This window comes from Brienomyrus brachyistius, unplaced genomic scaffold (assembly GCF_023856365.1).
Source record: "Brienomyrus brachyistius isolate T26 unplaced genomic scaffold, BBRACH_0.4 scaffold49, whole genome shotgun sequence".
In the NCBI taxonomy this organism is placed as follows: Eukaryota; Metazoa; Chordata; class Actinopteri; order Osteoglossiformes; family Mormyridae; genus Brienomyrus; species Brienomyrus brachyistius.
Window position 1 is genome coordinate 316155 of NW_026042324.1, and position 27581 is coordinate 343735.

At 40.4% G+C, this 27581-nt stretch overlaps 1 protein-coding gene across 3 annotated transcripts; it reads right to left on the reverse strand.

Annotated features, from left to right (window-relative positions):
- LOC125723496 (zinc finger protein 143-like) lies at positions 1–27461 on the reverse strand. Of its 3 annotated transcripts, none has more exons than XM_049000127.1 (21): positions 27002–27461; positions 23909–24074; positions 23502–23558; positions 21135–21440; positions 19106–19302; positions 17092–17158; positions 15263–15381; positions 15022–15114; positions 13440–13535; positions 12889–12969; positions 12509–12702; positions 12290–12361; positions 12076–12198; positions 11764–11839; positions 11510–11635; positions 11112–11291; positions 8241–8468; positions 4708–4847; positions 1907–2065; positions 1473–1613; positions 1–772 (listed from the first exon to the last, which is right to left on the reverse strand). In XM_049000127.1, exons 5-21 carry the CDS (start codon positions 19122–19124, stop codon positions 689–691), a joined length of 1998 nt encoding a protein of 665 aa, XP_048856084.1. In that variant the 5' UTR covers positions 19125–19302; positions 21135–21440; positions 23502–23558; positions 23909–24074; positions 27002–27461; the 3' UTR covers positions 1–688. The 3 variants fall into 3 exon arrangements, with proteins under 3 accessions (XP_048856084.1, XP_048856087.1, XP_048856086.1); XM_049000130.1 differs by having other exon boundaries at positions 4708–4811; positions 27002–27459; XM_049000129.1 differs by lacking the exon at positions 21135–21440.
- Between the last annotated feature and the right edge of the window lie 120 nt (positions 27462–27581).

A 27581-nucleotide genomic window follows, 5' to 3' on the forward strand; every position in this document is an offset into this window, starting at 1 on the left:
GATAGTTGAAACTGAGAGGTAAAATTACTACACAGGACCGTTTTCCTTAATAATTGTCCTCCAAGTTTATTAGGACTAAACAGGTACATATTTTGACGGCGGGTCCTGTCTAAATCTGGTGTTTCCAGTGTACAAACATTAAGATTGAAACATTTATAGTACAGTAGTTCATTTCCCAAGTAGGCATCTTAATACGTGGTTTTCCTTCGTTTCAAATGTATACCTAATGTGCAATATTCTAAAATTGTTTTAAAACTGAAAATCAACTATATACCAATAATATTGAAAAACAGTTTAAACTGAATGAAAAGAATACAAGAGATGCATTGCTTTAATTCCAGGTAACTAAAGCTTAATGCTTTATTTGTACATAATCCAAGGTAAAATATGCACAATTTACATTGACTGCATATATACAGAAGTATATATTTATCATAAAAATGAAAAAAAAAAAAGTTTAGGTAGTTCAGACAGTGGAATTATTCAGTGTTCCAAATTTCACAAACTTTTTAAAGTGAATGCTTATCCAAAAGTAGTTGCCAGGTACATATTTTAAAATATGCACATATTCAGTATCAATACCTGTGAGTAAGCAAACTGCAAGAGCCCTGTTAAACAAGCAAGCAGCCAAAAACATCTGCAGTTTTTTTCCCTGAAATTTTCTTTAGAAGCAAAAACAGCAGCCGTCTCATTCTTCCAGCCCGGGAGTTTCTCCTTGCTGTATTCGTGAAGCTATTCGAATGGCTTCCTCCAGTGATGGCTGTTCACTGAGCTACAAGGAATTTAAAGTTGGTAATGAAATGAATCATTCACGCTTCAGTCAAGGCTGTAATTCCTGTTATGGAAACAGAACCTAGGCTGTCCAACAGCAGATGGGTCTCCTTCATATGATCACAGTCTAGAAGAATTATTTGTTTGCTTAATTGCAAAATCAATTTGTGCAATACAGGGGTATTATGACTTGTAGCTAATAACATCACTGCTAAATTTAACATAAGGCAATTGTTCAAAGGCTTAACGTAGTGCAATGACAGGTGGTTAAAAATGTTACAGAAAGGGAGGGGAAAAAAACCCAACACCTTAACAGGCGTTTCCTCAATTCAATTGCTGGAGACTCTGATAAGCAACAATAAATGCTTCTATAGCTTAATTTATAGCTAAATTTATTAGAAGCTATATCATGTAAATCTCTCAAAAATGCATTCCCCTTCAAAAAGTAGGGCCTCTTGTGGGTTCAACCCATCCACACTCCTGCCCACAAAGTCATAAACCTACATCCAGTGCATGCTTTAAAAAATACACAGTGTATCCTGTCCCTATGAACATTTCCTGTCAAAGCACAGAGATATGGTTTTGCATATTTTCTTAGCCTATGACCAACATTTTGCGCAATCTGATAGGGCTACAAATGAGGTAAAATACTTGCATGGCTCACTCCACATTCTTGTGCGAATAGCTTCTCGGTGACCTACCTGTACTGCAATCTGAGTGCCATTGGACGTGGCTAATAAGGTGACGGGGTGCGGACTGGCTGCCACTAGGTGGTGCTCATGATCTTGGACGAGCTCAGCCTGTGTAGTATGGAATGTTAACTCTGGAGTCACGATGGTTACCTGCAGGGAGACAACACAGAAGTACAAAACAAGTACTATCATGTTTAAGTCCCAAAGGCTCTAAGAAAGACAGCTTTTCAAGCCAAGTTAAAAAAAGGTGCTTTCCCAAACTCATTCAGGAAATACCCAGAAACACAACAGTGAAATATAGATATTTTTTAATCACTAGATAGGCCCTACTTCACAAGACTATAAAAAAGGAAATTCCCTTTAAGTTTGCTTACATTTTCCCACTACAACATTCTAACAAACACCTGACAGGACCAGGTCATATAAATGCTTAGGAAACATACTTGCTCATTCGTCCCATCAGCTGCTACCATACTGACGGAGTGCGTTCCTTCCGAAGAGAGAACCGCCTCATGGGCAGGCACAGTGATGGTTGTGCCGTCTTGAGTGACCATGGTGATTGTGTTTCCCATCGCCTGCACATCTGCCTGGGATATACTGACCTAGGGACATATACATTTGCTGATTTCCACAAGAAATTAATATTCTTCAAAAACTAAAAACATTAAAGGGTCCATCAGGCACACATGTCAAAAAAGCACTTGAAAAGTTGTGTATTCTACCCTCATCAGCGAGGTCACGTCCACCACATGTAACTCAAAATGAAGGCGTGGCTGTGCAAGAAGTATAATTTATTAAGCAAGAAGAGGGGGTTACAGCCTCAATGATTTTACCATTAAGTAAACTGTGAAACATGGACTAATTGTATTGTGAACTTAAATGAAACCCTTTCATTCTGAAAACAAAAGCATGGCAATAGATTACTACACATACATTTGATCTCTCACAAAAAAGGGAATCCATCAACAACAAAAAAAATTGATGTTACAGTGAAGTAGTGCTTTACTTATCCATCTATCCATCCATCCAAAATCAACTGTACCCATAGCCTGTCCTGGAGGTTATGGGCACATGGCAGGGAACAACCCAGGATGGGGTACTGACCAATTGCAGAGCGCACACACACACACACACACACACACACACACACACACACACACACACACACACACACCAGTCACTCACACATGCGTACCTACAGGCAATTTGGTAACTCCAATTACCTTCAGCATAATATTGGACCATGGCGGGAAACCAGACTATGCAGAGGAAACCCCACACCACCACAGGGAGGACATGCAAACTGCACACACATGGAGCCATGGCAGAAATCTGGACCCCAGTTCCAGAGTTGAGGCAACAGTACTAATCACTGTATTACAAACTGTAACTCAATTTTTGTTCAACCATTCTCCCTACATAAATAGCCAAAAATCTCACTACTGTCACAGTGCAAAGATCTTATGACATTAGATCAAATGTTTTTTTAATTGTAACTTTATTGCATGCAACTCACTATAAACGTTTTGTATATGATGTACATTTTTATGGAGCACCTAAGGCGCCAGGGTGGGAAAACATTTTTTTTTTTAAACAGTTTTCCGTTCCCTTGCAATAGTTCTGCGTTACTAATAACTGTTCTATTTCCATTTAAAAGTACAAAACAGAATTAATGGACTAATAAGAATAAACGTAAACGATACAGACATGTCCATTCATCACCAGCAACTGTATACAAGACAGCTGGGCTATTGAATGTGAAGTGCACACACAATACATAAAAAAAATATATTTTCTTTAATATTAATTGAAATTTGCCCATAAAGAAAGTTGGAAAGTTAAGGGGTGCTGCTTGCTTTTATTGAAAGATATTACAGCTGGAAAACTGAATATAAATATAACCTTACCGTGGTGTCATAGTTAAGGATTAAACCCACAACCACATTTGGGTAGGCCTACACCACCTGGTATACCTGGTATTCTTGCTTGATGGTGTGTGCTCTACTAGATCTACTGTATACTGAAATATTCCAGAAAGCAGGTTCTAGTTTAAACCTCAACTCCAACACCGTGGTAAAGTTAGCTTTATATGCAGTTTTCCAGTGGTAATATCTTTCAATGTTTGCAATACATTTTAATTTTGTGTGTGCACTTCATGTTCAACAGTCCAGCTGTCTTGCTTAATGACACTGGCGGTGGATGGACAGAGTTTATAAAAAACATTTTCCTACCCTGACCACTTGGGGGCTCCATAATTATTTGTTCACTTTGTTTTGTCATTTTCTCTGCATCTATTGTCCTAGATTTAATGATACACTCTTGTTAATTACAGAAATAGATGGATAATTAAACAATGATGAACTGCCCCAGAGGCATTTTAAACATTATCACAACTTGCATAACTTAATTGTCTCTCTTCAAACTAATATTAAAAAGAGAAAATTGATGGATTATGGTATGTTTGTGACCCATATTGTGCTTAAGAATGAATCCATACATTTTTGCCATCTCTTTTCCCCCTTTTCATTCAAAACAATGTGAACATCCTGTGTAATCAGCTGCATAGTCCAGACAAGCTTATATGCTACCATGCAGGCTGAGACGTATTATTCCAAACCAATTCTTGGCCACTGTTACTAAAAACTCATATATCTATACCATTAAGTGTAGAATGGTTACCAATTCAGCAAGTCACCTGGTCAGGTAGTTCAGTCAGAGACCCCTGACCTAGTGTATGCATGTAAGTGCAAGTAGAAAAATACACGACAAAATTGCGTCCAGTGTTTCACGATCCACCTGGAAACGTGTGATACATTCAATAACAATCATTTAAAGTACATCAGTAAGAGGGTGGAATACTCCTGGTTACCAGAATCTTTGCACTTATCTCCATGCACTGTGGCTTAGAACTGCAAAACCAAATATGTGAATATTTTTACTCTTAAAAGTATTTTCAATTTGCAAGGCATCACTGGAATCTAGTCTAATGGTAGTATTTGTGTTAGTGTTAACAACAACAACAACAACAACATTCACATTTTGGATTGAATTTTGGATTTGAAATGTAAAAAAGGTTGTGTTACATGTGCAGTTTTCTGAACAGTATAATACTGCATTAGGCTTAAAGCAGGTCTCCCGACCTCAGACTGGAAAATCCTGCATTATTCATGTCATCTGTTCACTGAGGAGTGGAGGTAGAAATTTACTGAAAATTTCCAGAACTAAGCACATAAAGATTAGTTACCTGCTGAGTTCCATCTTGTGTGATAAGAGCCACGTGTTGATGCCCAATGGCCTCCACGGTCTCAGAGGACACGTGTTCTGATCCAGAATCCTCCTCTTCCATCTCTGGAACATAGGTCACGGCAGGATCATCAATGGCATCTGAAGCATAATAGCAAAATGAAACATGGCCACTTAAGCAAACATTTCAGGACTGCATCATAGTCAGGTTTAAGGCTTGCCAAGCAGTCCTGTCACCCTTGTTTGTTTCCTCATATTCCACTGCAAGTGCAGCACATACCCAAACCACCATGAAAACCAGAAGTAGACCCATTCTGATTACTGTAGCTGGCTTGTATTACTTCTACAATCAGGGCTACAATGGCATGAATAAGTCCCAGCATGACAAATGTGGTTTGGTACATAATGGTTTAGCACAGGGTTACAATAGCTTTACCACATGCTCTACAATTTGGCAAGACATTCTCAACCATAACTCTTAACCATAATTTTTTTTCTGAACCCAAAATGAGACCATACACCATTTTTGTGGTGGGTGTAATTTGCCCCTTTAATGTTAACTTGCATCCTCAGTTTCCTGAGAATACATAGATATCTTCACTCTGTATTAGCTAAGAAGCTGTCCACTGTGGCATCCATCCAATTTCTGAACCTGCTTATCCTATTCAGGGTTGCTGGGGGTCTGGAGCCCATCCTGGAGACTATGGGCACAAGGCAGTGAGTAACCCAGGACAGGGTGCCAGCCCATTGCAGGGCACACTCAAACACCATTCACCGACACATACACACCTACGGGCAATTTAGTAACAAGAGTTACCCTCAGCATGTTTTTGGACTGGGGGGGGACCAGAGTACCCAGAGGAAACTCCATGACGAACATGCACACACATGGAATCCTGGCAGGGACTTGAATCCAGAGGTGTGAGGCTACAGTGCTAACCACTGTACCACCCCCACTGTGGCATGTGTTATGAAAACAGCAAATTGTCAGTTTTACAAATTAAATCAGAATGAATGTGAACATTGAACATTAAATGTAACAGTTGATATTTCATCTGCTAGTATTACATCATTAATGTGTTCTTCACGAATGTTAATGTTGTGACACGGTATACTGTGATAATGGTTTAAACAATCACGATCTAATGCAGAATACCACTGCATTATAAATTCATTATGTGCAACTGCCCTTTATTGTGCATTTTTCCCTATATAGTCTCAATATACCATAATGTACACTATGTGCAAAAGTATTAAGCAAGTACTATCCCTGAGAATTTTTAGCAAGTTGGGTAGACATATAAAAGAATTCATAAGTTCTGTTTGATTCAGAGAAAATGTTAGTCTGCCACAAATAAGAATAAAAGGAACACAATTATGCATACTGAATCAAGCAGTCAGAAACTAAGTGGATTTTTTCCTCCACCATCAGTTTTAGTTATTCTGTCCATATAAGCAATAAACTAAATCAGCTGTTCTATACAATTCAATTACTCAGTCCTGTATAGCCACCTTTCTTCTCAAAGGCCATCATGAGCTTGTTGTCCACTGAACCAGCCAGCTTTTGAATTTAATCCCATCTTATATTAGCCGAGACGCTGCTCTGAGAAGTGCACTGCTTACCACATTGGTAAATCTCATTTATCAGGCCCAGTAGTTCTCAGTGGTGGTTAAGTCAAGCAGTGATTACCGTCCTGTGGCTCTTACACGAATCATTATGAAGTGCTTTGAGAAACTGCTCCATAGACACATTACTCCCAGGTAGACTAAACCTGTAACCAGTTTGCTTATAGAGTGAACAGGTGTACAGAGGATGCCATAGCAATAAGCCTCCATACTGCTCTGACCCATTTGGAGCAGCAAGGGAGCTAAGCTAGACTACTTTTTGTAGATTTTAGCTCTGCTTTTAAACACCATCCTTCCTCACAGACTGGTGTCCGAGCTATTAGACCTGGGTCTCTCTTACTCCATCTGCCTATGGATTAAAGACTTCCTGTCAAATCACTCCCAGGGGGTTAGAGGAGGCTCTCACATCTCTGCAGACCCGAGCCTCAGCACTGGCTCCTCCCAGGGCTGTGTTGAGTCCCCTGCTCTTCACCCGTACATCACCGTAGTGGGGGTGAGTGCTAACCGTGATGAGGTGGAACGACTGTGTTGTTCCAAAAAAAAAAAAAAAAAACAAAAAACAGGTCCTAAACATATCTACGACCAAGGCGCTGGTTATGGACTATAGGAGGAAAAAGAGTGACATCCAGCGCCTTTTTATCAATGGGGAATGTGTGGAAAGGTTTTGCGGTTTCTGGGTGTGTACGTCGAGGACAGTCTGTCCTGGAAAGCCAACACCACCGCTCTCAAGAAGGCAGCACAGCAGAGATTACACTTCCTGAGAAGGTCCATCTTACACAGAAGCTGCTTGTGTCCTTCTACCAATGCCCAATAGAGAGCATTCTCTCTTACTGCATCTGTGTATGGTTTACCAGCTGCACAGCTGCTGAACGGAAGGTGCTTCAAGGGGTCACCAACACTGCCAAGAAACTCACTGGCAGTTCACTCACCTCCTTGGACGGACTGTATAGATCCCACTGTCTTAAAAAAAGCACAAATCATCCTAAAAGACCCAATTTCATCCAGGTCACTACTTTTGAACTGCTGCCCTCAGGCAGACGGTTCAGAGTGATGATAACAAGGACCAATAGACTAAAGAACAGTTTCTATCCCAAAGCCATAATAGCACTTAACATGGCAAAAAACGTGAACTTTGTGCAATATGAAGTAAATTTTTTATTTTTTTTTGCACTGGAAGTTGGGCATTCAAATTTTGTTGTATCTACAAATGACAAAGATATATTCTATTCTATACTATTCGTAATTTGATCAAATTTCAAGTCTTTCTTGGCCAATCTATGGAATACTGATTCATGGGAAGGAGCATTGTCCTGTATGAATATCATAACCTTTCTGAAAGCTACAGACTTCTTCCCGTACCAGCATGTGAAGAAGGTGGCATCTAGAAATTGGTAGATCCTAGTTAATTTCTATACCATCCGCAAGTCACTGATAATTGCAACCCATATCACCCCTCCAACCACTTTTTTTGCCGTTTTAAGTTGTCCATCCATGGGCCCATTCACATGCTCCACCAAGAATCACTCATCTCCTCTGTCCTCAAAACCATTGGAAAATCAGTCTTAAAATGGTCCATGTGCCCATTCTTGATGTTTCATCTGCACTTCAGCATTTTGTCCCCCCTTCCAGTTTCTCCAAGACCTTTTTTGGCACATTTTAATAATGATAGTTTAATAATTCTGCACATTGTAGTATCTAAGGTTTCCAGTTTTTCTCCCAGCATTAAAGTACTCAGACCAAACACTGACCATGCTCTATTTTTAAACAGTCCATTTTTAACTGGAGATAAATCTGGACTAGTACTATTGTGAGGAAGATACAAGCCAAATACACACTTGCCTAATATTTATGCATAGGGTGCATAGCTTGTGTTATAAAGTGGCACTTTGCGAGCAGACAGGTCCTTACCTGTTGGCGGCTCAAAATAGGCCTCCTGCTCCTCCTCGATGGGCTCCGTGTCATTGTGAGCCGTGCGCTTATGCATGGCCAGCGTGGAGATCTGCTTGTAGGTCTTGCCGCAGTGGTTGCAGTTGTAGGGCTTGCAGGGCGTGTGCACCACATGGTGCTTGTAGAGACTGGAGTACTCGGTGAAGCGCTTGTCGCAGCCTGGCACTGTGCACACGTACGGCTTCTCTCCTGCAGACATGGGGTGAGGGAACTCAGAAACCCGAACAAATGCTCCCTCTCACAAAAGACAGATGTGCTTTGGATGGTCATCAGGCCTATCACAGGTTATGCTGTGACCCAAAGCACTGCACGACATCATTCCGACACATAGTACAGGTTGCAGGAGAGTGCAGATGCTATGGCAGAGTACTGTGCCATTTCTACATCGAAGTCAGGCTGGACTGGAACAGCAACAGCAGCAAGTCTACAAGAAAGTTCTCTTGGAGAACTTTCTTCAGAGGACGTGTGATTTTAAAATGCTACATGTTTTATCAGTCCATCATTATCAGCCTCGCTTATACTATACACTTAATTCCTGGGGGTAGGGGAGTATTGTGGCCAATATTTCTCCGTAAAGTTTTAGCTAATCTTTGAATGGCCACTAGTGTTTATTAACTCGTACACACAAAAAAAACATTAAGCAGTTTATACAGTATTTTATACAATATGAGGGATCCAGTGGCCAGCAGTACACTATGAAGTAAAGGAGCTGTGTTCAAAATCACCAACAGAACCCCTAATACCTGGGATTTTATTTCTAGTGGGGCTGGTTGACAGGCAATTTTCAAAAGTTGCAAAGTCGTTTTTAAATATCACCATAAATTGTTCACATTAAATAAGACTATACTACGGGACCGTTGAATGCTTGAATCTGATTGGCTGACGAACGTTCTGAGGTGTGCAATTATTTTCAGATAAACGCACGGCGAACGTAGTTCCAGGTAGCTCTCTTGACCGCATTACAGTTCCATATCACTTCGCATAGTTAACTAATAACGGAAATTAGCATACAGTACCTATACAGCACACAGGACTAACAAAAACAACAACATGACAGACGATTTTCCGAAAGTAAATTTTAATATTTACGGTGAATATGAAACTTTCAACAACTGGGCTGCAGCAGTATTAGTTAGCCTAGTGTACCAACTTAAAGGCTACACATGACATTTCTCACTAGCGAGGTAATAACAGCGCTGCACCTTAAAGCAGACTTACAGTTTAGAGACGGTGCTTCAGAACACTGTTGAGGGACACACAGAGGTGGCCTAATTCATACAAGCTCTCTCTCTCTCTCTGTTTCTCTTTCTCTGTGTCTCTGTCTCTCTTGCTCTCTTTCTAATAACTTCATTATTAACTGCATTAGTCTGCTATCAACGGCTCAAGCCTCCATTGCCAGCTTTAAAATGACGTTTTGGAGCTAGCAAGAGTCGTTGGATGAGATGCGGAAGAAATAATCCTACTCACTATAGCGATTTAAGTAGAAAAACCGGACGAATCCCTTGAAATATATCATCTGATCGATGTCTTGAGGTGTGGCAACCGTAGTATAAGCGGAATAATTGACTCCGGACCGTTGAATTATTAGAAAATAATGCACACCCGAGGTGGTAATGCGGCCACGACGCGAAGCGTAGAAAATTATTATATTTTCTAATAATTCAACGGCCCGTCGTCAATTATTCCTTACTTAAAAATCAACATTAAAAAAAGAAGCCATTGATCATCTACATTAGGATGCTGAAATTCTTATAGAACAGATATCTTGCTAAAGAAAGCAGAAATGTAGCCTAAAAGCCCACAGTATCATCAGGAAAACGGGGACCACTGACATACGAGTTATGTGTGGTAATCACTGCACATCACCTTGTCTGCAGGGTCCCCAAGGCAAACATTTGTTTGTTCTCATTCCATCCACTGTCCATGACTGGCTGACAAATGTGGGTTGTTCAGCAGCACAGATTGTGCCGTTACCAGCAAGTTAGTACCACACTTTAGTGTAAATGAATGTGTATTCGGACATCTCTGTTACTAGTAATAGTTGTAACCATGTAATCTTTGCCATGGCATGCATGCATTTAAATAGTTGACTTCCCTGTTTGTACCACTGCTAGTATGAAATCAATTTCTATTTTTAAATCTAAAATTACTACATAACTTTTTAATCTACCATCTCCTTTATTAAGGAGGACTTGCCACAATACATTTATTTGCACTCTGCATGTGGCTGCTACATTGAAAACATTCTGCATACTCTTAGGTTATGGCATGACAAAACGAAGGAGGTGGTCACTTCGCTTTAAGTATGTGACACATTGTTCTCACCAACGTGTTTGTTTTTCTGTCCAGATGTTTTTTGATGCAACGACCAACTCTGCCATATGACCCTCTGGAGGAAAATGTTTGTCTGGAAGCACGTACACTAGAGACTCTAACTGGGGTTTATTAAATGAAGCGTGATGAAAATGCAAAGCTTTAAATTCACGCCGAACCACGTCTTGTTACCAAGAGATAATCCAGCTTCCTTATAGCTTCTACATCTGAGCAAAAACTTCTGCAATAACTTGGGATAGAAGTTTTTGAGAAGTCTTATGGACCTCATATGGACGGCAAACATTTTATTAATGTGAATATGAGCTCTTATAGGCCAAAGCGTGGGATTTTGTGGTACCATTATCAATAGTTATGCAATTAAAAGGCAAAGTTACCAATTAACACTTCAATAATATTGTGTGTCAAGGCCACTGATATTCCAATGATATCAAATCATCATCATCATCATCATCATCAAGCAGAAGTGAGCAAATCAGCAGAAGGCGGCCAGCAACATGCCTGTGTGGATCCTCATGTGGTTCTTGTAGTTGGTGGCGCTGGCAAAGGCACGTCCGCAGCCCGGCTCGGGGCAGTAGTAGGGTCGCTCCCCCGTGTGCGTGCGAATATGCACCTTGCGAATGTTTGAGGTGGTGAAGGACCGCCCACAACCCTCGAAAGGGCACATGAATGGCCTTTCTCCTACAAATAGGACAGTTCATTAGCATATTGAAAAAGTTACTGTCCCAAGGCAGTGTACAAGCATCTTTACAGTTAAACGCCGTTCGATCAAACCTAATAATTTGTCTAGCAAAACCAATTTAGCTATCACACAACACAGATCCCTCACAAAACCTAGAGCAATTACATGAAAGGTTGATAGAGTGTCAGTATTCAAAAGGTACAGTGTAGGCGTTTACCTGTGTGGGTCCTGATGTGCTTCTGGAGGTCCCCAGACGTCTTGAAGGACTTGCGGCAGTTTGTCTCCTGACATCGGTATGGCTTCTCTCCAGTGTGTGTCCGAATGTGACTCTTCAACCCGTACCCTGGAGCAAGAACAAACGAAACAATATCTCTGAGAAATTCAAGCGAAAAACAGAAGTCCGAACAATTCATGACGACAATGATCAGTTTATGACCAGCCAGTCAAGCTAGTCAAACTGAAGCTTGTTACCTGTGGCAAATTTTTTACCACAGCCCAGGTGGTCACACAGGTATGGTCGGTCTCCTGTGTGCGATCTCTCATGCACCTGCATATACACAGAAAGTCCCAACTGACTGTTGTACTACAAACAACAAAAATGCTTTTAATTGGGTTTTAACTCCGCAGATTCTGAAATATTCTAATAATTATACAATATTATGGCAATTGTCTTCAGTCTACTAGAAAGTGATTTATATCACTGTTGCAAATGAAGCAGAAGTTGAGTATCCAGCAATTTGTAGAGGAAAGCAACAAGTCATTGCAGTCCCTCTGAAACCATGCCTTCAGATGGTGGGCTGTGGTGTAGAGTTTCCCACAGTCGCTGTAGCCGCAGCGGAAGGACTTCTCCCCTGGTGGCTGCACCTTCACTATGCCACGAGCGGCTTCCTGGCCTTGGACGACGATCTGACAGAGAAATACACATAAGCTTCCTCTTTGGGCACCAAGAAAATGCAACACTGGAGTAGTTTGGATTTCAGCACAGGCTAAAATTTACCTGCATCTGAACAGCCCCATCTGATTCGTTCCTGCTGACCAGCCCTGAACTGACACATTCCGCAGTCTCTGTCTGAAACGTAGGTGGGGGTGGTGGGGGGGGAACAACTCAAGCATTCATTTAAATGGATCATATGGACCTCATTTCAAGCCACAGCCTTGTTTTATAAACAAAGACAGTGCAGAGCACATGCTCAAAAAGGAGTCTACAGTGACCCACCTTGGCAGCATACTGCTCTAGAACACTAATGGTCTCATCATCGATGGTGCCCTCGGCATTAAGATCGGACACGGTGCCGTCTGCCTGTATAGCTAAGATGGTGTTGGACTGGGGCATCTGCACGGTGTGCTGGATGTACGCCGTGGTGCCGTCCTCCAGCTGCACGGCCTGCAGGGCACCGTGATCGTACGTTTCTGATATGTACAGCAGTGAGAGGAAAGAGGGAGGACAAGAGAGAAGGGTACACATTTTTGGGGCATTCCAGAATTTACCGCACCATTAAACAAATACTACATGTAAACAAGCAATTCAGAGTTTAGAAATGTACATGGATAAGAGAATGCGAATACAGGCAGGGTTTGCTGCAGGATAAGGTATACCTTTGGGCGCATGAATGTAAGCCGTCGTTCCGTCCTCCAGCTGCACAGCCTGTCCATCCTCCAGTCTCAGACTGTCACTTCCTGCATCACACATATTGTGGGAATTAAATGTGAGGAAAAGGATAACATTTCACGTCAAGTATGAGAAGATGGCTAGGCCATTGTAGGTCTCACATGCTTCATAGAACCTAATATTGATACGATTCTCTCACTGTGATGAATAAGTAGTTTTAGACTGCCCCATCTTACTCCCCATGAGAGACAGAAAAATATGCAGGTGAGCGCAAGTTTTTTTTTATGGGTATAGAGTCAGCAAGTGTCCCTGAAGTAATTGGGGTTAAGGGCCTTGCTGAAGAGCCAAACGTCAGCATCACTGTCAGCCATGGTATGTGGCCTGTGATCAGAAAGTCAGTAGTTCAGATCCCACCATGTCAGCCTTAACAATACATTATAAAATTGAAAATTTAGAAACATACGAGTACAGCTTCCCAGATAAAAATGTAACATGTGCAGTACAGAACTATAGGAGGACGACGCATCCTGGGGCTGACCTGCTTTTGGCATGGACACATGCTGAACATAAGCGGCAGATCCATCTTCCAGCTGAATGACCTGCCCATCCATTAATTTACCATCTGAAATGGAAACTAAACAACACAATGACTTATTTTCCTGCGGTGTTAATTTAGCTGATTTTTCATTGACAAAAACGTTAGTTAACTGACTGAAATGTATGAAACATACTGACACTACTGTCAATGAAAAAATTAAAGGATGAAAATGTCAGGAAGAGACATTTAAACAGACCCAATGAGAAGTAGTATCTTTCATTAGTGTAGACTGTAGTTGTGAATAACTGGATAATGTTAATCTAACCTGCTTCATGCACATAAACCATGTTCTTCATTTTCTTAAGTCTGGCTGTAAACTCCATATCTATGATAGGCTTAGGTGAATTTTATAGTGAGAACCCCCTACTAGTTCGCCAAATTTTAGAACAGAATAGCATAGCTACTTTCATTGTCATTCAGAACATACACCGGTTAGCGCGCATCAGAACGTAATTACGTTGCATTGACTCATCTGCCTTGCAGATAGTATTAATACTAACAAACTTTAAATTTAAAAATATACATTTAAATATCAATATTTGAAAATACAGGAATAGTGCTGCTTTAAAACTATCCAAATACCATTTAGTGCTCTATAATCTCTGCAGGGTATGAAACGATAGCTACTACCCAAGCCTAGTCTGTGCCAGGGTTGGCTTTAGGCAGAAGAAAAACGCACAGAAATATGGATACATTTCACATTTGAGGTGAAAGAAAAGACTCAGTGCAAGCCATGTGGAGCAGCAGTAACGGGGAACACCGCAAAATTAAAAGCACCAACAAATTAATAGGAACAAATAGCCAAGTTTTCCTTTTAAAATGTTTGAGAAGTTCACTGTAATGAACCAAACCAAATGCAGAAATCAGCACTACCCAGGTGGTATTTCCTGATACTTATCAGTGTTTGAGAACACACTTCAATTTTCTATGTTCAAGTTCTCCATTGGCCTTTTTCTCTTATAATACGAATGCAGAAGCGTCATATGCAAGTAAATTTGCGTTACTTATATTTAGTGATTGATAGTCATTTTAGAATTAGTGTAATGTTTCATATTACAACAGTGAAATCTGTGTCCATAAAAATCACATCTTCAAACCTAATGCAATGCTATAAAAACAGCTTTACATACATTTCCTTCAGAAATCTAGAGCAGAGAGGTAGAGAAATCTGTGTGTTTGTGTACACAGATTAAGTGAAGAAGTTTTCAAAGAAATGTGAAAACGATGTTTTAAACCATGGCTACACCTACTAGTTCCAATCACGGCACGTTCTGTATATTTAGTTGCCTAAATATCCTGAAATTTTAATGTCAGATTACTAAAACTTAACTGCATTTTCATCAAAAGAGCAAGACTAAAATTAAAATATGCTGTCAAAATTAATACTGCATTCCTGCAAGGCTGATCACCCCACATCTCATTTTATTCAACCGCTTATTGCAAGATAGAACTATTGTCTCAAAAAAATGTAGTCGTCTAATCTACTAGACGTTTACTGAAGACACTGCAAAGAAAATCTTACCTTTGGGATTGTGCTGAATGTATGCTGTCGATCCATCTGCAAGTGTCACAGCCTGCAAACTGACAGTGTCCATGCTGTCCATATGATTACCATCTTTGAAGCAAAGAAAATTAGCTGAATTACGTCTAATAGCTAGGATTTACTGTATATAGACAAATCAGTGACAAAAGGTTGGATTAAAATCTCAGTGCAAGGTAGAGTAGCTTAAAGCAAAACAGTTGTGAATCCTGCACAACCTCACCTGAAACCGTAACCGCCTCAGCAAGACAAAGTGTGACATGTTGGGCATCTCCTCCGCCATTTTGTAAATCCACCACACCCTGTGATTCGTGGTTAATCTGAGCCAACAGCATGACTTCCCTAAACACACACATACAAGCATCTTTAAATATACATAGCAAATAGGTCAAAGGTTTAGTGCAGGGGTTCCAGACCTCTTGATGTTTGCGGACCAGTTTACGCCATACAAAAATATCATGGGCCAATGAAACAGCTGGGCGATCAACCGCCGATTTCATAAGTATAACCATTTTCATCTTTTTCAGATACAAACAACTTAACATGAGGGATTGTAAAGGGATCACTTGGAAAAAAGACCTCTCAATGTGACTATAATGATTAAATAAAGGATCTGAAAACATATGTAAAAAGGTTAGAAACCCTTTGTTTAGTGGACATATACTAGGCTCACAGAACATAAAAATGGTGTGCAATACTGAAAGCGTTGGACTTGTCGGTCTCCTGTAAAAAATGTAAAACGTTGATGGGGAGTAGATGGAAAAGGCACAATGACCCACTGAAGGATAATGGACATCAAGACAGCAGCTTGGTACCATATGGTATGTATGTGCATTCACATTTTACATTTATCCATCAGGTGTTTCTATTCTAGCAAAATAAGTGAGGAATTTAGAGCAGGACCAGTCAGTGCCTCTGGAGCAACTGGGGTTAGAGGGCCTACAGCAATGACAAAGACACTGCTAGCTGTGGGATTCGAACCCATGACCTATAAGATTCTTCGAACTAAATGAGTTATACACCAAAATGAGATATTTAGAGAAATAACTCCGTCGAAATGAGCACGTATAACACTTCGAGATACAATGCATAAGGCAGTCTTACGCTTTATGGTAATAATCAACGTCAATAATAGTTGCAATGGACATAACCAAAGTTTACAATTAGCTTTTAAATAAATGCTCGGTTTTATATACAAAATTTATATTCACCTGATTCTGAAAACCAAGCATTATACGAGTATGAAACTACATTGAGAAAATGTTTAAACGACTACTAACACTAACACTGGAAATAAAATCCGCTGCACTTTCACTAACTAGCCTGTTTGCGGCGAACAGCTAATGCAGCCATCTTCGCAGTCTTGCGTTTGAGAACACGGTTTACCCAAATTAGTTAAAAATATTAGTTGTGAAAGCTGATAAAGCACTTCTATAAACAATATTATAACAAAATTACTTAAGTTCAACTTTATATTGTTTTGTTAGATACCTAAAATACCTGGAGGAAAAAGGGCGCAATCTTGGTTAGCTTGGCGAAGGTGAGACGTTTTATTATACTCATTATTCCCGTTAATAGCTAATCAACAGATATTTAAATATTATTTTAGCCCAGCAAGAAAATCTGACCTATGAATTATAGTGACGATTATGAGTACCGACCTTAGTATTAAACTAGACTATATAGCTAGCTAGGCATGGCCAGTTATATGGGTGATAAGTGAACTATAAAGTTTCGCACGTTGTACATGTGCATTGAATGTACAGCTGTCTTACACAGAATTAATCGTTACCGTGGGGAAACTAGTTTCGCGGAGGGGGGAAGTAGCTACTGTATTGCAAGACGCCCGGCTCAACTCGTACAAAACGTGGAGTGCAGCTAGCTAATTCATAAATAAAACCTTTTCCAAACTGACTCCTTTCTGTTGTGCTTGGTTTATTTGCTCTTTACTGTTGCTGTTTCAGCGCAGGAAATGCCTAGCTACACTTTGCTCCGCTGGAGATGGCTGTTAGAAATAAGGCACACTGGGTAAAAACACAATTATATACTAACCTCTGAAATTTTCCAACAATTCCTCCGTCCGACCACCATGCATCAGGGCAGGAAACGTACAATGTTGCTGAAACCCAGGAACATGTATGAAACAATGAGCATACTCCAGATGGGCATGTCAAACGGACATTGCACAGCTGTGATTGGCTGTGAAAGCCTGACGCAAAGAAATAGGCCTCTCTGTTGGTCTAATGTTCGGCCAATCTATTTTTTCAGCCCGCTATTCGTACCTTAGTTGAGATCACACCAGTTGAAGGGCAATGTTTGGACGCCATTTTGGCGTCCATTAAACTAAGGAAAGTGTTTATTTTGGCATAAGCCACAAAACTCGGAATGGCTGTATATTTACTCACTGCAGCTTTTCCGTGATGTTTGTCTTAGCTAAACTACGAAATGGGTTTAAGTTTTTAAAACCGAAACGAAGAAAACGTCAGAATATTATGTTCACTCGCGGCAATGTTTCCGGAAGAGGAAGCAACTTGAAAGCTTTCCCTTGTGTTGCTAATTGACTGCATTAAGGGTTTTGCAATGAGTGGAAGCCAAATAAAAATCTTTATGAATTTTAAAGTCGCGTTTAATAGTTAGATACATTCAACTGGTAGCTACCATGCCTTGGATTCATCCCATTCTTTACGATATTCCATTTACATGTAATGCTATTTGTACTGTACTTAAACCGGTTCCAAGATAGCCAACAGGCTAATTTTACTATTTAGTATGAACTCGCTTAGCCATTTAACCATACTGAAAACTAACTTAGGCCTAACGAATTACGCAGTCCATGCTAAAGTACTTCGCCAGTTTTCCAATAAAAAAAAACACCTATAAGATGCATTACACCAGTAAGAATTGCTTTGCTATCATTCCTTGTACTTGAAGGAACATTCCATATTACGCGCTTTATACATGATTTTGTTTGCCCTCCATAAGACTGTTCATGCATGAATGCTTCAATAGGCAGAATTTTAGTATTCAGATGTTCTGTGCTTACCATGTTCAGAAAATAAAAGTGCTGGATCACCAACTCTCACATTTAGTGTGATGCTCTTGCAAGAAATCTTATTGCAAATTTATAGTATTCCACTATAAACCTAAAATTAGCTACATCAAAACCATTTGGGTAGTTTGCAAACCCTACAGATTTACAAGGTAATAAAACTCTTACATATAAATGCATGTGCAGACTAAAAATCTCAAACCAGCCAGCTGACCAAAGTTGGCACTCCAGCAAATGTGACCTGCAAGTACCCTTTTTTGCAATCCATACTTTAGCTCGCATTTGTCACATTTGTAATAAGCAGTCGTGTTTTTAAAATGACAAAGGTGTCATGTCATAAATGAAAGAAATTGGCACCTTACCCATTGATGACAACAATCATTGGCAATGAAATACTGAAGAGCTCAGTGGCTTCCAACATGGCACAATCATAGGAAGCCACCTTTCCAGCAAGACAGTTTGTTCAATTTCTGCCTTCCCAGAGGACATGAGTTCATTATAGTAGCATGGGGACCAAATTCATATTAATACACGTACGAGCCAAAAGGGAGAGTTTACCAAGTTATATAAAAACATAAATTTGCTAGCATTATAATTGTGTTTTTTTGGCATTACAAATGCATATTTAAGTGAACACTTAAAAGGAAAGTCATCTTATATGGTCACTCGACAAAGAACTGTTTTACTGACTCCAACAAGTGATAGACACATGTAATTAAACCAACACGGAATCCCAATATAACACCATTGGCTTCCTAATGAGAATAATATGTAGATGTATGGATGCCTTTGACCATACAGTCCAAGCAGTATAGAATTGTTACTATATATTGTGCACAGTAAAAGTCTTGGGATGCTTAATTCAGTGAAAATTCTGGACAAAAATCATTGTTTTGTTTACAAAAATTACATTTCACAATTTTGGTAAAATCTGAGATACCATGGCAACTTATGCAAAGCCATTTTTTTTATATTTACAGAAGATTAAAAACAAATGAAAACTGTAGTCAGGCTTACCCTTGGGTGTACTGCACATCTTTCTGCAGCTGTGAAACTAAACATTTGATAATGTGATCGCTGACGTTGGGGAATCTCAGGTTCTTTGGTGTCCTACAGGAGTGAGGGGGTGTAATGCAGGGCAGCAATGGTAATCTTGAAGCACATGGCACGTTTTCTTAGACTTCACCTCATATCAGCAGCTCCAGAACCACAACCTGCAAGAGCCAGTATAGATATTATACACTACGTTTGACAGACATCACAAATACACGTTCATCCCAAAAATCAAGATGCAAGAATTTACATTGCAAGGAATTTCATATAAAACTGAATACCAGCAGCATGGCGTCATATCACTTCAACAGCCTCCGTACAGCAGTTTCCAACTCAGGTGTACAAAGGAAGGTGGTCAGACCCTAACAGTAGTATCAACTGTCACAGATACAAAACAGAAGCATTGTATCTATGCCAGAAGAACTTAGTCAACTCCATACATAAAGTGAAGTCTCCATAAAAGACCCCCAAACCTCAAGGGAAACAAGAAATCAAATCAAGAGCAGAAATAAGAGGAAGCAGAAGTTGCATATAACAGATGAGACATGGGAGTAAAACCAAACACTTAAAGAAATTAGCGCCATCTTGCTAGAACACTTCATACAGCAGTGGCAAAAGCTACCAAAAATGAGACCATCTTCTGATGTGTGGCAGAGGAAAAACAATCTTGTAAAACACCAATGCGACATGGGTAAAAGGCCAAAGACGAAAACTGCTAAAAATCACATACAGGCCTGCTGCTAGACATGACAAAACTATTCTGACTAATCAAATGGAGGGAGAGTAACACACACCTTAAAACATCATCTCATGTCATTTGCTAGACATACCACTTGGCATCTTACTGTAGACATATTCTGGACGACAGTGATGGAGCACTGTTCTCAGTTGCCTACATCACAGGCCAGATGAAGGCAGTGACATCCCTTTTAACTATATTAAGAGGTACATGCTCTTAATTGTAACACTGCTACTTTGCACTTCCTTGTTTGATAGTTCAAATCATACGTGCGCCCTGTGTGCAGTAAGCACGCTCTTAAAATCATGCAATTCCTCCTCTAGTCCAAAAACATGCAACAAGACTAACTGGTGTCTTTCCGGTAGTGTGTATGTGCTCTGTGATGCAGAGGGGCAGTGGCTCTACTTTGAGCTCCATCTGAATGTCCAAGCTCCTGACCTTCTCTCTAAGGCTGAGCCCAGATGCCCTGCAGAGGAAACTCATTTCTGCTCCTTTTATCCGCTATCTAAATCTTTCAGTCAATACCCAAAGCTCATGACCATACGTGATGGTTGGAGTACAGATAAACTAGTAAATCAACAGCTTTGCCTTCACCAACGCTGCACTGAACTGCCTGTTGACTCCCCACTCCATTCTTCCCTGACTTGTGAACAAGATCCCGAGATACATAAACTACTCTGCTTGAGACAGTAACTCATCCATCAGGAGATGGCAACACACCCTTTTCCAGTTGAGAGCTATGGCCTCAGACTTGGAGGTACAGATCCTCAGCCTGGCCACCTCAAACTCAGCTGCAAACCGCTCCAGTATATGGCACAAGTCGCAGCCCAATGATACCAACAGCACCACATCATTTGCAATAAGCAAAGACACGATCCAGAGGCCATTAAACCAGAACCACTCTGCCCCTTGGCTACGTCTAGAAACTCGGTCCATAAAAATTATGAACAGAATCAATGACTGGTGGCCCTGGCAGGGTCCATCACCCACTGGGAACGAGTCTGAGTTACTGCTGGCAATGTGAACCAAACTCTCACTCCATTTATACAGGGACCTGATGGCCCACAACAACAGAACCTGTACCCCACACTCCTGAAGCTCCCACCACAGGACCCCCCCCTCAAGGGACACAGTCGGATGCCGTCCACAAAACATATGTAGACTGGTTGGGCAACTCCAATGAACTTTCCAGTATCCTTGTTTGGGTGAAGAGCTGCTCCAAGAACTGAAGAAAGAGAGGACCAAGAACTTAACCCTGAGGGATGCCAGTGGAATGTCTGTGTGGAGTTGATGTGGATCCCTTCCATGTCACTTGATATGATTGGCCTTCTAGGTAAGAAGCAAACCATTGCCATGCTGAGCCATGAATTCCTAGACTCATAAGGATAGACAAGAGTGGTTGTGGTTGACTGTGTCAAATGTCATTGAAAAAGTCAAGGAGGATGAGGACAGAATTTGGCTATTTTGACAGCATGTAGATTCTCAGTGACAGCCAAGAGTTCAGTCTTCTGTGGAATGTGCCACTTTGAAGCCAGACTGGTTAGGATCATGAAGGTTGTTCTGAAAGAGAGAGAAACACAGCTAATTGTAAACTGCACGTTCAAGAATTTTTCAAAGTGATACTGGTTAGTAGTTGCTGACATCTGAGGGATTCAGTATGTGTTACCCATAGCCTCACTAAACTCCCCCCACAACCGAGTTCTTGATTCAGCGACTGCCAATGCCGCTTTCCACTTGGCCTGCCAGTACCAGTCAGCTGCTTCAGGAGTCCCACAAGGAAACCAAACTAGGAAGGCCTCCTTCTTCAGCCTGAAAGTTCACTTTACCACTGGTGTCTTTCACAGGGTTCGGGGATTGCCACCACAACAAGCACCAACAACCTTACAGCCACAGCTCCACATAGCTGCCTCAGTAACCCAGTCCAGGAATATGGCCCATTCATGTTCCATTTTCCCTGACTCCTTTGGGATGCAAGAGAAGTTCTAAGTTAAAGATCTCCTGGGCAGGGGGCTCCGCCAGATATTCCGAGCATACCCTCACAATGCATTTGGGTGTAACAGGTCAATCCGGCATCTTCCCCCCCCCACCTGACCCAACACTACACCATGTGATAATCAGTTGACAACTCGGCTCATCTCTTCACTCAAGTGTCTAAAACATGCGGACAGATTGAATGACACGGTTACAAAAAATTTGCTGTCAATAAACATGCATGTTCTGGTGTTAGGTGCACCTATAAACTCACTATTGTTTGAACACGATGTTCGTTATGGACAAGCTGTATTCAGCACAGAAGTTCAATAACTGATCACCGCTCAGGTTCAGTTCGGGCAGGCCATTCCTCCCAATCACACCATTTCAGGTTTCACTGTCATTACCTAAATGAGCGTTAAAAGTCCCCCAGTAGGACAATGGAGTCCCCAGTGAAGGTGCCTTCCAGTACCCCATCCGAGGTCTCCAAAAAGACTGGATACTCTGGTGTTCGGCACATACAAGTACAGAGATGTAAAAGGATGTAACTATTACATATCATGGCTCTGAACAGCTTCAGGTATTATAAAAGAAAATGACCACAAGTAGAGAGATCCAAGCTTTCATAATTATAAAGGTCTTGGTCAGCTACAAATACCTCGTTTCTACCAGCACAGAGCTGGTGCTGGTGCCAGCGGTAGGCTGGTTCTTCCTTGGTGCCTTTTGAGATACAGCATGCGTTTCTACCAGTTTAAAAAAAGAATGGAACAAATGGTACATTGGCAGAAGTGAAAGTAAAGAATAATCTGTATTTTGTGTTTTGGATTTATTTTGCCGAAGCGGAAAAAAGGTTTCCGGAGTATGATTTTTTGCATCTTGTCTCTATTGTCTGTATCCACATATGTGACCCGTCGCCACGAAATGAGTCTTAAATCGCACTGGTAGAACTGCACCCATAAGACTCATTTCGTGGTGATGGGTCACATATTACATATCTGTGTATATTAGTGAGCTTATTCTTTAGTATTTGTTTTACCGCCATCCTTTTAAGGATCATGCAATAAAAGTGTCTGCTAAAAACTAAACTTTGCAGTCCGCCTCATGATCTCTTCGCCACACGAACGCCACAATATTTTATTTATTCAACCTGTGACATATTTATACTTTGGGATTAAATCTGCCCAAGAGATTGATCTTTGGTTCTCTCAGAATAAAATAAAAACAAAACAATGTAACCTTATTCCACTAATAAGCTCGAAAGTTGTTTCACTGCCAGAACCGTTATTAGACTAACTATTGGTTATGGATTGAATTTTCCAGATATAAAGAAGGCTTGGATGCTATAGCCTGTCCCACATTTACGTTAACTGACGTTACAGTGCCACATTCTGGGCCCAGTTTTTCTGTGGTGCCGTGCTGGAGCTATTTCTTTTTTCTGGCCCAAAGACTTTTTTGCAGTGGAAATGCATGGAACCAGTACTGGATTGGGAAAAAGTCCAGCACCGGTGCCGTGCTGGTGGAAATGAGGCTAAAGTAAAACAAGACGACTTTTTTTGGAGTGAAACTCAATACTGGTGTGTGATGTATGAGGTTAAACGTGTCATTTCAGTTAGTTATTCTTTTATAAACCAGAGACTGAAGCACACTTACGCTAACTCAGGTATCCTACTTTGGTAGCAACAACGTCATCTGTTCATCTTCCTTTTTCTGTTAGAAAAAAAGTTGCATGCTATGATATTCGGTATAAGTTATGCAAGGCCTAAACACAACTATTAATAATACAGCAGCATCACATTTGCCGAGCCAATGATAATGACCAAGCAGTTTGTCTTTAGATGTACTCAGTTGAGTGGACTACCCTAACCCTACCCTTTCACAACAATGGTCACCAACCCTGCACCTGGAGAGCTACCATGCTGCAGAACTTGGGGGCAGATTTAATTTAACACACCTTATTCAGATAAGTATTGGAGCCAGCTATGTTGAAGTGTTTGAATACAGGCATGCCACTACAAAACTTGATTATCCGTATCAGATGTGTTAAATTAGGGTAGTACCTTAGCTCTGCAGGGTGGTAGTTCTCCAGGAGCAGAGTTGGTGACCGCTGCTCTACAATGTCTGCAATCAAGCACCAGTCTTTTCCTGGGCTGCAAGTAATCTCAGTGGTCCTGGTCTTCCTCCTGTTCCAATCCTGATTCACCATGTTCTTCACGTATTTGACACCTGGGATAAAAAGCACGGAAGTGAACGCATGTCTTCATTAGACAGCAGTTCAGTAGCAATCTATCCTTTATTACAGGAAAGAGGAGACAGTGTTTTAGAATATTGATGTTTTGAGCGGAAAAATATTGCTCATTTAATATTTCATCTTCCTGTATAGCAGGAAATTGCAGCCTCAAGTCAGTGAAACTTCTCTTTTGTTAGACCATATTAATGTTACAACACTGGAGGGTGACGAAATTGTTTGGAAGCTGCTCAAAGTTCAGGTCTCAACAAGTAAATCTGATGCTTATAACTCACTTGAGAGAAATAACCCCAAATATTTACTACAAGAATCAACTGCAGACCGCAATGCCCTCTACAGCACGGGCCAGTTCCAAACAGTACATCTGTACAAAGATTTCTAGTTCTTACTGATGCTCATAACATACTGCAAGCTTCCTTCCTGGTATGAAAAGAAGACAAAGGAGGTTATAAAGAGACATAGTGGCTATTTCATAGAAAATGCATTCCATTAATTTGCTATCGTTTTCTGAACCAACCCTTAGTATTAGAGGCGGGCAATACAGCAAAAATATCACGATTTTTTTCAGGTATCATCACAATCCACGATCTTATCACAATTCTTCATGTTTGGTTTTAAAACTATTTTGTAAGTTACTTAACAGTATTACCAAGCAGCAATCATCTTGTATCCTGTAGAGCAGGAACCAACCTGATTCCCCTGTTTTAAAAAATATACCCCTACAAGGTAAAACGTAAAGAATAGCGTTTCCTTTTGAGGTGGCTAAAAGAGTTTATCATGCCGGAATTCGAAGTGTGAACCTTATATTTGAAAATTTTGCAAATAACTGTTGCTTGTGCCAAGTCATTTTTGGAAAATCTAAACGGGTTCCATATTACAGTACAGATGAACCGTTATTATCGACCAACTCCTCCACGTCGTCCATGTCTACATTGGCAAATAGGGAACGTGTTGCATGTTGGGATGAGGGTGTGAAAAGGAGGGAGGAAGAAATCAACCTACGTACTGTTAGCTATTACCGGTTTATTGGTGTGTTGAAACCGATTTGGCTGAAACAACTAAAGTTTTATGTATGAGCCATAGAACTGCCACTGATAGAATGTCCATTGTAGCACTATACTGATGATCTCTCCATGTATGCAGACCACAGGCATTTTAGTAATTCACAATCTAATATCAAATCACTCACCCCTACTTAGTATAAGTACTGTAGCCAGCTATGTATGAATGAGAGTATCATTCGTCCTTTGAATTCTCCAATTCAAAACCAAATTATTTTAAAATCAGAACAGGAAGAGAAAAACAGGCTTCATGCTTTGTTTTCTGTGTTAAAATCAGGAAAAACTAAGATCACATTTTATCGTTTCATTTTTATAATATTTACAGTAAATCCAGGGGATGCCAGACAATATAACATATAAGAGAACAAAACTGTAAAATATATCCCTGTTGAAAACACACCACAGAGCAGCATAGCTGGTTATCAGCATGACCAGTATAAAGCGTGCTGTGCATACCGGTATGTGTTGTCTTTGGGTGCTGGTGGACCAGGTTCATGTGCAGGAAGACCAGAACAGCTATGCTGGGCATGGAATTAATGCTGATCTATGCTGTTTATTTTCAACAGGCATATGGCTTATTCATTGACCAAAAACGTATTTAAGTTCTCTGTTAGGCAGGGTGGGGCAGCTAGGTGGATTTGGAATCAGAATGTTCCTTGTTCAAATCCTGTGGTCGGCAGAGTGATCGCACAATTGGGCCATTGAGCAAGACCCTTAACCTCAACTGTGCCATGGACTGACTGACCCTACACCGGTCTCCTCTACACCAGTTTCATGAGATTGTCGCCTGGGATGCTTTTCCAGATGTCCTGAAGGACGTCCCACATATATGCTGAGCACTTACGGCTGCTAGAAACAGACGATACACATGGAGATGCCACTAAAAAAGCCTGAATTTCAGTATCAGGTGTAGCAAATTATTGCTGCACCTAAGCTCTACAGGGGGGTAGGTCTCCAGGAGCAGGGTTGGTGACAAGGACAACTGCTCTACAACATCTGAAATCAAACCAGTCATTTTCTAGGCTAAAAGCAATCTCAGGATCCCTACACATTCAACTTCACCATGAGCAGTAGCACGTGTTTGCCTAGCAATTCAATCCAACTGTTTGGAGATGACTACCTACAGTATAACAGCATGGATAACAATGCACAGTAAATGGGTTAACGCTCAAACTAGGCTAAGAGGATAAATCGCGGTACATATCTGACTATTCGAATCGTGGAAATAAAAAGTAGCTTAAAAATGATTAGGTTGCGAAAGCTAAGTTTTTGCTAGCTTTAATTGCGTTGTTTATACAGCAAAATGCAATAACTAGGCCTGCCCCCCTACCAGAAATCAACCAATGCAACCTTCAGAAATAACACTATGGAATGGCGAAATAATTCAAGAAAATGCCTATTTATAAACTTTATTCATTTTGAATAAATATAATATTTGCGTTAACAGGCTACTACATTTTACTGCAAGCTTTACAAATGTTTATATACTGCAATTAAGAAAATTACTTTTTTTTTTAAAGTTAACAAAAGATATATTAAGTGGTAAAGTGTTACATTTTTGGTAATTAAGCCTTTTTTCCTCAAAAATATATCGTGGAAAGATTGAATCATGAATCGAAGTGAATCGCGAATTGGGGGAATCCTTAAATGCCCATCTTAAAAAAAGTTTCACACACACGCAGCAAGTATAGTATATTTACACCCTTCAAAAAGTTACACTGAGGTCATTAACAACAAAAATACTGATCATAGCAATACAACAGCATTCCTCACATCTGAGAAATGACCAACGAGTAGCTGACTTGATAAAGCCAAGTTTTGAGACATGAGGATGGAAATCATACCTGCAGCAGCCAGATCTTTAAGGAGCTCCGCGTTTCCATGCTGCCTACATTTCACGCGACGGCTGTAATGGCTCCGTTACAGTTAATTGTAGGTGCTGGAGTGTTCTGACAAATATTGCAGTCATCTTTTTGCGTGTAATTCAAATATTAATCGCGTCTGTTCTCGAAATGTTTAGCCATTAAAATACGTTAAATTGTGTATATTATAAATGACGATAATTATACTGGTTTATACATCAGTGTACAAAAGCTTGAGGTGAAAAACGTGGATAGAAAATATAATGTGCTGCAATGAGCTTCACGTGGGATTTCCCAGAATGAACGCGCACCTTAAAAGGAAGAGGAAAACCGAATCAAAGAAGATTAAAATGCTTTGTGTTTCATGTGTAAAACAAGCCTATCAGCCCATCTGCTTCCAGAATTAAAGAAACGCCCTTTATATTCAAATAATAATGAAAACGCCTATCTCTACGCTTTTGTGATTAATAAAAAGTCTAACGTTTGAAGAAAAATTGGAGAAAAAAAAAAATCACCGAATATAAATGTCGACATTAAAGTTTAAGTTATGATTACATCCAGA

Coding starts and splice junctions, on each gene's coding strand:
- LOC125723496 (XM_049000129.1), bottom strand. Junction 12,362..12,508: donor TAGAGCAGTATGCTGCCAAG/GTGGGTCACTGT, acceptor CCTACGTTTCAG/ACAGAGACTGCGGAATGTGT. Junction 11,840..12,075: donor CCACAGCCCACCATCTGAAG/GCATGGTTTCAG, acceptor GTGTATATGCAG/GTGCATGAGAGATCGCACAC.